Source organism: Passer montanus, unplaced genomic scaffold (genome assembly GCF_014805655.1).
Source record: "Passer montanus isolate IOZ18808 unplaced genomic scaffold, ASM1480565v1 scaffold12, whole genome shotgun sequence".
Taxonomy (NCBI): domain Eukaryota; kingdom Metazoa; phylum Chordata; class Aves; order Passeriformes; family Passeridae; genus Passer; species Passer montanus.
The window spans coordinates 9,083,833-9,096,280 of record NW_024358722.1 but is presented as its reverse complement, the minus strand read 5'-3'; the positions used below and the strand labels follow the sequence as shown (position 1 = coordinate 9,096,280).

The 12,448-nt window shown below is 35.8% G+C and overlaps 1 protein-coding gene across 5 annotated transcripts in view; it reads right to left on the bottom strand.

The window, feature by feature from the left end:
• THADA (THADA armadillo repeat containing) overlaps window positions 1-12,448 on the bottom strand; it is a 150,919-nt gene that overhangs the window by 127,476 nt on the left and 10,995 nt on the right. For all 5 annotated transcript variants that reach the window (XR_005626409.1, XM_039698016.1, XM_039698017.1 and 2 more), the window contains exons 15-21: window positions 10,946-11,094; window positions 9,930-10,140; window positions 9,200-9,335; window positions 8,698-8,834; window positions 8,137-8,286; window positions 6,878-7,035; window positions 2,442-2,551 (exon numbers count right to left, since the gene is read on the bottom strand). Coding sequence is in view for 4 of the 5 variants with exons in the window: in XM_039698016.1 (XP_039553950.1) it covers window positions 2,442-2,551; window positions 6,878-7,035; window positions 8,137-8,286; window positions 8,698-8,834; window positions 9,200-9,335; window positions 9,930-10,140; window positions 10,946-11,094 (1,051 nt within the window). In the remaining variant the exon portion in view is untranslated. The remainder of the gene's footprint in view (window positions 1-2,441; window positions 2,552-6,877; window positions 7,036-8,136; window positions 8,287-8,697; window positions 8,835-9,199; window positions 9,336-9,929; window positions 10,141-10,945; window positions 11,095-12,448) is intronic.

Sequence of the window (12,448 nt, the reverse complement as noted above, 5' to 3'; positions counted from 1 at the left end):
TTCTGGTATCAGTCTACTTTCTCCTTTGTTTTAAATACAAATATAAGCCTTGAGACCTGTAGTTCCTGGAAAATATTGTCTTTCGCTGAAACGAATGTACATCCACAGAGCTGCTCTCCAGTTCTTATAAATCTTTTTTTCCCAAAGGAACACTTGCTCTGCTTGAAATATCTTAACTTTAAAAATGCTAGGCAGTATGGATAACCAAAAAAATTGTAACAGACATATGTCAATTCAGAAGAGGAAAGTTTCTTAATTTTGGAGGGCTTTTATTTTGGATGATACATACATATCACTTAATGTTTGAATAATTTTCAGGTGAACAGGGTTCTCTTGGGCTTGGCTCTTCATTTTTCAACCTAACATAAGGCTGCTGTTAAGTGGATTGTGCTCCATTAAATACAATGGCAGAAAGCAGGAGAGGCAACAAACACACCAGCAACTTTTGCAAAATCTCGGTATATTTGCTCTACTCTATTTGCCTCACTTTTAAAAGACATTTTAAAATTGAAAATCAAAGAAAAATAGCAAGTCTGCTATAAACTGACTGCATGTTTTATATGTTTTCCATTATTCCCTGCTTCTTACTTTGCTTTTGCTATAGGAGAATCCCGCATATTGACTGAGATCAGACCAGTGGGGCTGTACCTCTTGGATTACCTCCTTTCTCCTCCCAAACAGACTCATGGTAGTAAAAGGTTTGTTTGTTGGTTGTTTTGGGTTTTTTTTTAAAACTGTATCACTCTGATGGCCAGAATCTCTCTTCACACTGGTGGGAGAAAACTTACGTCACCTTAGAAGTTCCTGAACCAAGTTTTCATGGTATTGAAGAACATCCCAATATCTGAAGAACTGAGTATGTTCTTCAATTATATATTGAAGAACATACCCAACATACAAGTGCATATAAACATATGGACAGTCAAGAAGATAAGCAATGTTTCTCTTTTTTTTTGCTTTTCAGTAAACAACCAAGTGTAAAGCAAGGTTGTGTGAGCACTCAACAAGCTCCTCAAATAAAACTGTATCACTCTGATGGCCAGAATCTCTCTTCACACTGGTGGGAGAAAACTTACGTCACCTTAGAAGTTCCTGAACCAAGTTTTCATGGTATTGAAGAACATCCCAATATCTGAAGAACTGAGTATGTTCTTCAATTATATATTGAAGAACATACCCAACACACAAGTGCATATAAACATATGGACAGGCAAGAAGATAAGCAATGTTTCTTTTTTTTTTCTTTTTGAGTAAACAACCAAGTGTAAACCAAGGTTGCGTGAGCACTCAACAAGCTCCTCAAGCCAATTTGAAATCCCTCAGATTGCTATAACCTGAAAGAAAGTAATGTTCCTTGGAGAGAGAGAATCACCAAGAGAATCATGGCATGCAGTGTAACATCCCAGCGGCACAGAGAATCAACACCACCACGTGTCAAATACCATTACTGTAGCAGTGCTGGTACACAGATGCAGCAGCCTCACCCATTATCCCGTAGCAGAGACCAAGCCTCACTTCTGTTGGGAAAATTTTCTGAGGGGACACCCAGTGAACCTGATCAGCCTGAACTAAAAGCACAAAAACTGTTTCCAGTATGAAATAAAGAAATAAATCTGCACCTCAAACTGGCTGACGTGGGGCAAAAGGGGAACATTGGTTATTTAACTTAGCATTGGTGTGAAAACACAGGTACTTCAAATTGAAAATCTGACCGGTCATTCATACAAAAAAAAACCCACCAACAAAAAAAACCCACCAAACTCTACCTAGTCAGTAGAAATTTTAATTTGACTTATTAAAACATGGATGGGATACAAACACTGTATACCACAAAGAAACATAACCAGCACTTGAAATCAGCAGCTAAGCCTGTAATGGAAATTCCAGTGATCTTGCCCAGACCTCATGACAATTCTGTTCATTTAGTTCTTCTAGGAAACTATAAAGTTACAAGGGGAAAGAAAAAAGCCAGAGTGCATATCACTCCCTGTGATGCACTGTCAGGTAGTCTTCCAAATGTCACAATAACCAACTCTGTGACAGGTAATAGAAGCTTCCAAGAAAATGTCCTGGCTAAAGCAAAAAGTCTGGCATACATTTTCATAAAGGACCAGAAAAGGGGAGTGAAATAGAAGAACTCCACACTCCTACTTTCCCCAAGAGTTTTTAAGAGCTGTTCAGGAAACTAACATGCCAGAAATGAAGAAAAATGCAGCAAGCATTATATGTCTGTATCATTTTTCAATGCCTAAGCACCATCTCTAACCATAAGTATTGTAGTCCAAGTCACAGACATCATGTAACTGTCATAATGATGCCTACACCAAACTTAAATAAAATCCACATGAAAGCAAGGATCTGTCTGCACAGCCAGTTTCAGGGTCGATGCCAAAATTTGTTAAAACTTGTATTAAAAACACAGTAAGTTGCCCATCCCCTACCTGGAAAGCATTTCTGTAAGTTGCACAAAGCCAGCATATGCCAACTCAAATGCACCCCTGTGTCTTGATTGCAGCAGATGATGTTTGAAGTAATCACCAATATTTTTAACCTAAAAAAGAAATAAAAATTTAATAAGCCATTTGAAATTACATACAAATAATTTATTTACATATGCAAAATATTTTGCAGTTCAAAGCAACAATCCTCCCCCTGGTTGGAAGGGTCACTGGTATGAGCAAAAAGCAACTAGAAGTCCTATAATAAACACCCACTTACTTTAATGATAACAAATATTATACTCATTTTTTTAGGTGAAGGGGATAGTTCTATATTCTTTCAAAAAGTCCAAAAATATAAAGGACATGAAATTTGTTATTTGTCTGTGATGGACATACTCAGATTTTAAGAGAAGAAAGGGACAACTCTGATTTTCAGGGGAAATAAATGCAGATTCCTTCTTGCTTGCTTACACTCTTGCCAAAAACCCCAAGGAAAATGCCAACTAAAGCACAACAGCAGAAAAAAAGTTCTTAAAAATATTTAAGATATGAAATTCAAATTCCAAAAATTGTACCAAAGGGAAACAAATCTACATTAGATTAGGTAATACATCTATAAATACAAATTTCTAACATTCCAGAATTCTGCATAATTGCTGTTGACCATTAGAAACAATTTTTAAATTAGTGTTAGAACCTGAGCTGTTTTTAAAAGCTTTAAAATTGTAAATGTGATAACAAAACTTTCACTTACAGTTTATTTTCTAGAACTCTATTACAACACAAAGTTTTTAAATCTGTTTGTAAGTTTACAGATCACACAATCTCATTCCACGAAGGATAGGCTGTCTTGTTTGTTGGGTTTTGTCTTTTAATTTTCATCAACTTTTAAGGTCTAAACCAAACTTTCCACTTAATTTGTTTACAATGCATAGCACATACTTAATGCCCTTATACAAAAATTTACTTCAGGACTCTTTCCTGAAAGTTCTCCAATGAAATCTTCTTTAAATCTTTTACACAAAAGTATAAATAAAATCACGTCAAGTTGCTTATAAAATTCTGCTTTTTCTGTTACTTATACAATTGCTCTAATACTTTAATAGTCTGACAAATAATTACATTGTCAGGGAAGTTAATGTCATATCTACCTTTATGGTTTTACAAATTACTTACCAGGAAGTTGCATCACCCAAGCAATGAGATTGCAATAATTTAAGAAAAAAAATAAATCTGGGACCATCTACATATTTCCTGCAGCTAAAACTTACCTAATGTGAAACACACTATAACTGGAGATATTTGAGCTAAAGAAGTTATTTCTGAGTAGATTTTAAGGTAGCTTATGTAGCCATGGGATTTCATTTCATCTTTCTAGTCCAAAAAAGAGGAGTAAGTGCCCTTTATTCAAAAGGAACTGACCCATAGACAAGGCAAGTCTCCAGGTGTGTAAACAAAATCAAATCAAGAAATCCATACACATGTAAATCAATCTACCAGCCTGTCCCAGCACCACGCTTATGCCTCTAGAATTCGTAGGATTTTTTTTTTGTCAAAACTTCCAACTTTACTATTTATACTTCTGAGTTTCTTGCAACAGCCATGCTGACTAGAAGCTTGCATCACACTGAACTCACAGGCTCAAAGCAGCATTACCATAACTCAGTTCTTGGTCAGAAATTTAGAATACAACAGGTGAACCTTACTAATTCAACAATGTACAGGGCCACACTTGATGCTGAGGGCAAGAATCCGGGTATTCAAGATATCATTCTCTCCAAGATGTTCCAAAAGATTAATGCAGGCCATGGGAGAATCAGTCTTTACTTCTGCTGCCTGCTTCTTTTCACTGTGGCACACAGCTCTGGCAAGCTTATCTCCTAAAATTGTCTTAAAACGTCCCAGGTGAGATAAACAGGAGTTTGAGGAAGAACTAAATGTTCCTCCAGACTTGGAGCACTCATGATTTGTATGTCATATGACCAAAAAAAACACCCCACAGAATCATTATTAGACGTCGTTCTGGTGGTTACATGATACTATTTACATTGATTTCCTTAACAGGCACAGTTCTGAGCCTGCCATCTCTGGACTTTTAGGTTCAGATGGAAAAAGTCTGCATTTGAATAGAGAGATTCCTCCAGCTGTACTCTGCACTTCCCATGTCCATTATTTCTAAGAGCAAAGCCAACATATAAAATAGCTGATATTTTGAAGACTGCCACATAAACCCAACTTCCCATTCAAACAACAAGAGTCCAAATCTAATGTTGTCCCAATTTCCTACAAACAACAATATGTATCATGCAGGAGCTGCCTCCCTGCCAACCTCTCCCCCACAGGTATGCAGCACAACAGGCAGCATTACTGCTGCAAAGAGCAGCCCCCCAGCATCACACTGCCTGCCCAGAAGCAGTTCTGTTGTGCCATTTCCTAATGCACACCAGCACTGTAAGACACTGCACTTGCAGCTGTATGCTCCATTAAAAAGGCAAGTACAATCAATTAGAAGACTGTGAGCAAACTCAACACTCCCTGTGATCTTTTGGCTGAGTAAGTTATAAGAGCATTGATCCCCTAAGGCACAATTCAATAGTTACTGACCTAGATGGAGTGGAGCATGGTACAAGAGGAAGGTTTGCACATGCTGGCCAAGAGGTGCTACCAGATTTTTCTCAACAATTATTTAGCCTGGCTCAAGGCAAGCTGACCAAGGTTTCTCTCTAAGTTTTCCTTCTCTGTATTCTTAAATCTCTTCCAATAGTTCCAAAATGAAGAAAAAGAATATGCAACTTGAAAGAAAAGTTCTACATGCATAAGACAACAAATTCCATTTTGCTTATTTGTCAACATTGAAAAGTGATTAATAAGTCTGAAGCCCTAGCAGTTATGGCATTGAAATTTTTTGTCATTTCTCGTTAAACCTTCCTTTTTTTGTACAAAACACAGTAATGACCCAAAGTTACAAAAAGTACAGAAAAAACGCCCGTGGTTTTCTTTGGGTATTTCCTTGCGACCCTGAGGAAAATCAGGATTTCAAACTGACTTCTCATCCATTAGCATTCTTCTTCTGTTTTACAGGAAGATATCTGAAGCATTAACAAGCTGAAGAGGTATCTATAGAAAAAGAAGGTATCTTTATAGAATCACAGAAAATCCTGAGCTGGAAGGGACCCACAAGGATCATGGACGTCCAGCTCCTTCCTCAATAATGTATTATTTCTGAAAGAGCACCTATCAGTGTCTGCTTTCCAAAAACAGAGATGCTGCAGTTAGAACTGACTCATTCTAAAACACCAATTCCTCTGTGACTTGGTGCAGATTAAGGAACATAATGGTGGAAATGCATCTCTGCTCTCTCATCTGCCCTCCAGACCCCAGCAACAACACAAGCACAGCTGTTAACCAGATGAAAACATGAGGATTGGAGACAATGCAAGAATAAAGACACCAACACTATTTCCATGGCACCCCAACATCAGATAAGAATAAAATGTGGAGTACGTAATACTATTTTAAAATGTAAAGTTTAATTTTAATGTAATGTAAATGTTGTATTTTAAAATATAAAGTTCTAACACCTAAGGAAAAATTAAGTAACTCTTTTCGGTTGGAAAGAAAAAGAGGTTAAAAAGTAGTTGGTCTTTCATATTTCAGTCTTGTATGCAAACTGGTTTTGTTCAAACATATGTAAATGAAAAGGTCATCAATTAAACCAGAAATTTAATAAACACAAAATATTTCCCAAATAAATGCCTGTGGTAATCTAATTTCTTGTAAACACTGAACTCAACGTTCTGCAAGAGACCCAGATGGCATATTAACATTTCTGATTCTCATATTTAAAAAATTAGAGGAAAAAGATACAGTCACATTACATACAAATTATTCATAACGATGAATAAGAGGAAGACAAGGACTAGTCAGCATGTTTGACTTTCAGAACTCTTGACTCTGATGCTAATTAAGGAAGAGTTTTAAGCAGACTCCCAATATGTAGAGCTCAAAATGAGACAAAAGACACTGAACAGGAAGTCAGTTTAGAAGATTTTTAGCAATTCGATTAGTGACTAATATATCCTGAGAGAGAGACAACAGGGAGGGTGGCAGGCAGGCATTGGTATCCCTAAACACATCACACATCTCATAAATAACCCAATACAATTAGAATGAATGAGTTTTTTAGTAATGTAAAATAACTTCTTCATTTATCTGTTTTTAGAGATGGCACTGGATCTGAATGTCACTGGATCAAAACAGGACTGATAACCAAGTACAACCAAGAAAATCCTTACACCATGGCAATTAAAAGAAATTTAAAATGCACCTTTCCTAAATAGAACACAGACTTTAGAAAAAAAATTCTGAAAACTGCCTTTGCCTCACCACCACCCAAGAAGAAATTACAGATTTTATTATGAAAATTATTTCCCTACCTGTTCTACAGTAATCAAACCCTCTGAAGGTTCAGATGTCATCTGTGAAGGCAAAAGTTTACACAGTGTCCCTAAGAGCAGAGATACTTCCTTCATGCTTCTCCAGCAACATACAAGAACCATTTGAGCTGTGACATCACACACTTGCCTGTCTTTGCCTAAAAAACAAAACAGAAAGACAACAAATGCAATAGTGTAACTCAAGGTTCTCAGATGCAGGTGTGTAATTTAAACTTCACTTAGCCTGTCTTACAAAACACAATTAACTATGAAAAAACTTCTAAACTTGCCTGCCCAAAAGACAATTCAGTCTTGTTGACCCTAATTGCCTGCTCAACCGTTGCTTTACTTTCTTGCACTTGGAAAAAGCAGTAGTATAAACATTTTATCAGAGAAGTGCTGTCTTAAAGAGTAGAGGTCTTTTGGTGACAATTCCTATTGCACACCGAGCCCCAGAAACACGTGCACCATCGCAGGCAGGCATTCATCCTCCCGGATTCATCCCCATCCACCGCTCCAGGAGCCTCCCAGAAGGAAGAAGCGTTTGTGACGCGCCGCCGCCACCTGGTGGCCACTGCGGCATTGCACGTGTTTACCCCTCGTTCTCGTGAAGGAAAACGTGCGGCCCCAAACATTTCAAACATACGAAAAAGCAGCCGGGGAAAGGAAGTTCAAAAACTTGCATAAACTATTACGTTTTAAAATGCACGGATATTCCATAAGTTTATTCTGGCCTACACTAAAGATGTCAAAGTTTACAATTTCTTTATCGTTGTAAGGTTCAGTTTCATAGCTGCTATTCATTAAAACAGACAAATACTACACCTAACCTTTTACCACTAGAATATTTCAAGCTGAAGTTTCTGCCTTTGTAATTTTATGCAACAAGTTGTATTGCATGAATATAGTCTCCACTAGCCTCATGTACACTGGAGAGGAAAATTAGAGTAACACTTCTCAACAAAAATACATTTGAATCATTGCTTGATAGAAAAAGTGTTCAAGATTACCTAGCCAGTGCAGTTAAAGCAACAGAGTCTAGGCCAATATCAAAATAACTGATTTTCACTTGTGTCTTAAGACAATCTTCCAGAAGTATAGTGAATTATTATTTAAAGCCATGTCCATGGATAACTAGTTTCTGACAGGTAAGAACTAAAACATTACACAAGCAAGTAATTTCCAACTGATCATCCACATAAAATGACTCTTCTATAAAAAATATCTTGATTTAATTATTTGTACAGCCTTGGATTTACCTTTAATTTCCATGCAAATATTTTTCGTTTCAGACAGCTTTTCAGATCCTTCTTTGCAGTGTTCTTTCAGAATTTTCGCCTGCATAAAATAATCATTTGTGTCCTGTGGTTGTATCTCGTGCAGAATCATCTGCAGGCGATCTGCACTTTCTGCACATTAAACAAGAGGGATATTTAAGATAGTATTAAGAAATGGAAGTAGAAGACAAAACTGATGTAATTCATTTCAGGTGTACAAGTACAGAAGAAAGCTATAAGCATTAAGAAAGAAAAAACACAAGGTTCTATGGTGATTAGAATGATCAAGGAAAAAAACCTGAATTTACAGCCCCCGATTTTGAAGGAGATGCAACATTACACTCTGTAAATGTTTGTGGGCTTTTTAGCGAAGAACTCAAGAAAACTTTATCAAAAATTAAGAGTGACCAAAAATTATGACATAAAATGAGAAGCTGAAAGGAAGGGGTGCTCAGTCTAGTTCTGAATTACTGCAAGATAAAGAGACCTGCAGGAGCATCAGATTTGAAAATAAATCTTTTGGGATTCTTTTTGGTTCTTTACCTGGATCACTGTCCATTGGAATAAGACCCTCTGGTGATGAGCTCTGTACTACTGGTGATACCACAGCAGAGAGACTGTATGACATCAGAATGAGCCTGGTCACTATTTCCTTCCATTCAGACACCAGTGTCAAGTTACTTAAGGAAAAAAAAGTCAAAATCACAACCAAAACACAACATGGATTAGAAATAATTTTATACTTAAAAGAAAGAACCAAAATTACAAACACTTCTGCAACAATATTTATGAAAACTATAAACAGGGTAGAGACTGAAAAGTCTTAAGGCTGAATTTACCACATACAAAGGAATCATCAAACACTGCAGCAGCCACAGGAGTTCTAAAATCCACTGGTACTGGCTTTCCATATAAATAGTACTGCATGGTTTTCTGTTCTCCTTAACAGCTCTTCCACTGTACTTAAACATGGAGCTACAACTTTCCATTTAGTATGCTTTGCTTAAAATATGGAGTTACAACTTATTTACTATATTTTACTTACTTGAAGGGTAATTGCTGCAAAGCCCCATTTATACAGTGCACTCTCCCATACATGGGGAATGATGCTGCTGCTTGAAGCAGAGACTTCTTGGCTTGGAATATTTCTTCTTCAACATTCACCAACAAAAGCTTGATAACTGAAATATTTTAAAGCACAGATTTACACTGAACATTCATATCCTGATTTTCTAAGAAACAAATCTGCTTTAAGAAACAAAAAAAAACCTGTTTACACAACAATTCAACAGAATATGCACAGTGATTTCCTTTATTATACTTCTCCCTATTTTGTCACTGAAATATATGTTAACATTGATTTTCAGTTATCTGAACTCCAGCAATAGTCAATTTAATCTGTCTATGAACCAAATGGCAGCTGTGAAAAGCACAACCTACATCCTATGCTCAGGGACAATCCCACAGCTCATGACCAAGTCACAAGAAGTTACCTACTCCGTAGTGCAAGTCAGACTTCACCCTTACAGCCACATTAATACAATGTCACTGTCAAAATAATGACAAAAGCCATCTTATAGAATATTCAACAGCCTCAACATAAACAGGACTAGATTGAGATCTTACTAAAGAACATGGCTTCTTAACAGCAAAATACAATATCCTTACAATCCTGTTAGAAATAAGCATCTCTTACTAAGCCTCCTACCAAAAGCCTTATTGAAAAGCAGCAAAATTTCAACAAATATTAAAAAACCTTTCCCCCAAAATCTTACCTGCCAAAGTATTCTTCTCCACTGTACTAACTGATGTGTTTTCATCCAGCTGGGAGTTATACTCAAGCCATTTTCCTAAACAAATGTGCTGCAGTCCTTTGTGATATACTAAAAAGTTCAACAAATATGAAGCAGTGACACAATCATATGGCTTGGTGCTTGTGCTAAGATCAATTGCTGCTTGGAATAGAAGATCGAGATTTTCAGAATCCTGAAAAAAAAAAAAACAAAAAACAAAGCAGTAATATTGTTCATCTAGTTGATCTTCCAGATTGATTTAATTAAGCTTCTTACCACCCTGGAATCTGAGAACCTGCTTTTAAATTAAGGTTGCTGGTGCATATAAAAAACACTTGTTTTGTGCACCGATGACCTTACACTCAAAACACGCATGTGCATGTATTTAGCAAGAATACAGAGACATTAAGCATGGGGACAGCCATTTCTAAAGCAGTATTCAATTACACTGCACCTCACAAGAAAAATGTTTTTTTCAAATGAATGTGTTTTATGTGTTAATGGATACTAAAGAGAAGAACAGTTTATTTGGTAGCAGTATTTGTTCATCTGTACTAATGAATTTTAAAATAAATGTTCATCAAGTTATTACAGACAAATCAGTATCAATTCAAAGGGCAAAATTTGTGATGAGTCAAAGAAACCAATCAGACAATGAAACCTGTGATCAATCAGAAAGGATAGGAAATAGGGAGCTGAATTTCCTAAGAGTAACCAAGTCAAAATGCCTCAATCATTTACAAAGAGAAGTCACAGCTAAGCCAAGGGCTTGCATGAACTATTTCTCTGATAGTTCATAGTCATACCCAATGAACTTCCCAAACTCCTTCATCCATTAGTGAAACAAGCCTCCTTAGGTAGTGATGAACTTAGGTAGAGGCAACTTGGACCGGCTTCTAAGGATTGGGATTCCTGCTCCATATCTAACACAAGCACCTGGTATACTACAGAACATCCATCTTCCACAAAATTACTCCCTCTAAACTCTGAGTTCATACCTGTAAATTCAACGCAACATCACGTAGTTTCATCAGAAGTCTAAATGCCAGAATTTTTACTTCCTCAAAAGTACTGGCAAAACACTGGATCAGAGTTTGGACACGAGCAGAATCAATCTCTTGATCCAACTGGAAAACTTGTGCCTGGCCTGTTCAAAGAAATTAATGCCTTAGATAGTTGTGCTGTAACTCTTTCCAGAATAAGCATTCTCTTCATATTCCCCTTTGATATACTAAAAGAAGCATTACATTTTATCCAAATTATTATTTTATTTCTCTTAATAGGTTTTAAAATAACATATTTAACATTGTTAGGAATAAAAAAGGCTTACCTTATTAAAAAAATTACCCATAGTAATAAAGAAAATAACTTATTGTCAAAAACAGAATCCCATTTACTCCCTTTAAATTTAGCATTAAAAAAATCTATTTACTTTTGCTTAAAACTCTTTACCTGTAAGTATGTAATATTAGAAAATAATTCCTTTCAAAAAAAGCATTGAAAGCTTCAATGTGTTTTGGCACTTGCTGTTTTGAGTTATTTTGTCATAGGAATAATCCCTTAAAATGTAAGCCATTACAATTTATTTTGGTTTTAATTTAGATAAATGAGTTGTGAATTCTGGTGACTTAATGCTGTAAAGAAGGCAGATATTTTAGGATGTAAACAACAACACCATAATACTGCACAAAAGACAACAGCTGAATTGCCTTTATAGAAGTAATACCCAATTTTTAAAATCCTCAGCTGCTATTATAAACTGAGGATAACTCTCTATTTTTAAGAAAAAAGCAGTAATAATATACTACATACTTAAACTAATAACATTAATGTGTTCATTTATCAAGGGGTTTTGAGAAATGATTTAGCAAGATGGCAATTTTATTCCCTCTCAAAATCAACTTTAATATTAGACAACCAATTTCTTTAAAGAAAAGGTTAAAATTTAGGACTAAAACATATTTTTATGTTGACCATGGGATTCAGGGACAAGATTTAGCAAAAATATCAATACTCCAAAGCTCTTAATACTTATTAAGATTGCCATAAAATCACAAAGAAAATTTTTAAATAACACCAGCACATCATAATTAACTGGACAATAAAACTGTTTATTTAGCATAGTATCATGAGGATGTAAAATATTTTTCAATCAAGAGTTTTTGTGAATTCAGCATTTCAAGCTATCAAGATATATGTGCAGGAAAAAGGAATGAAGTTACCAAATACATTGACACTTGTCCAGAAGTTTTCCTTATAATAAAAAAATAAACCTTCCTTAAAAACAGGCTATGCAAGAAAATCTAAATTTACAGAAAATATGCAATAGGAAATTATTAGCATTTACTTCAATATTCCTTTTTCCAAAAAACTTACTATGCTCCCTTGAGGTAAAACAAAAGCAATCCAGGAAATGCCACAGAAATAAAGGACTAAGAATACCCTTTTATTTTGACAGAAACTGACTAGCCAGCATAAAAGACACTTCTTAAATACCTCCC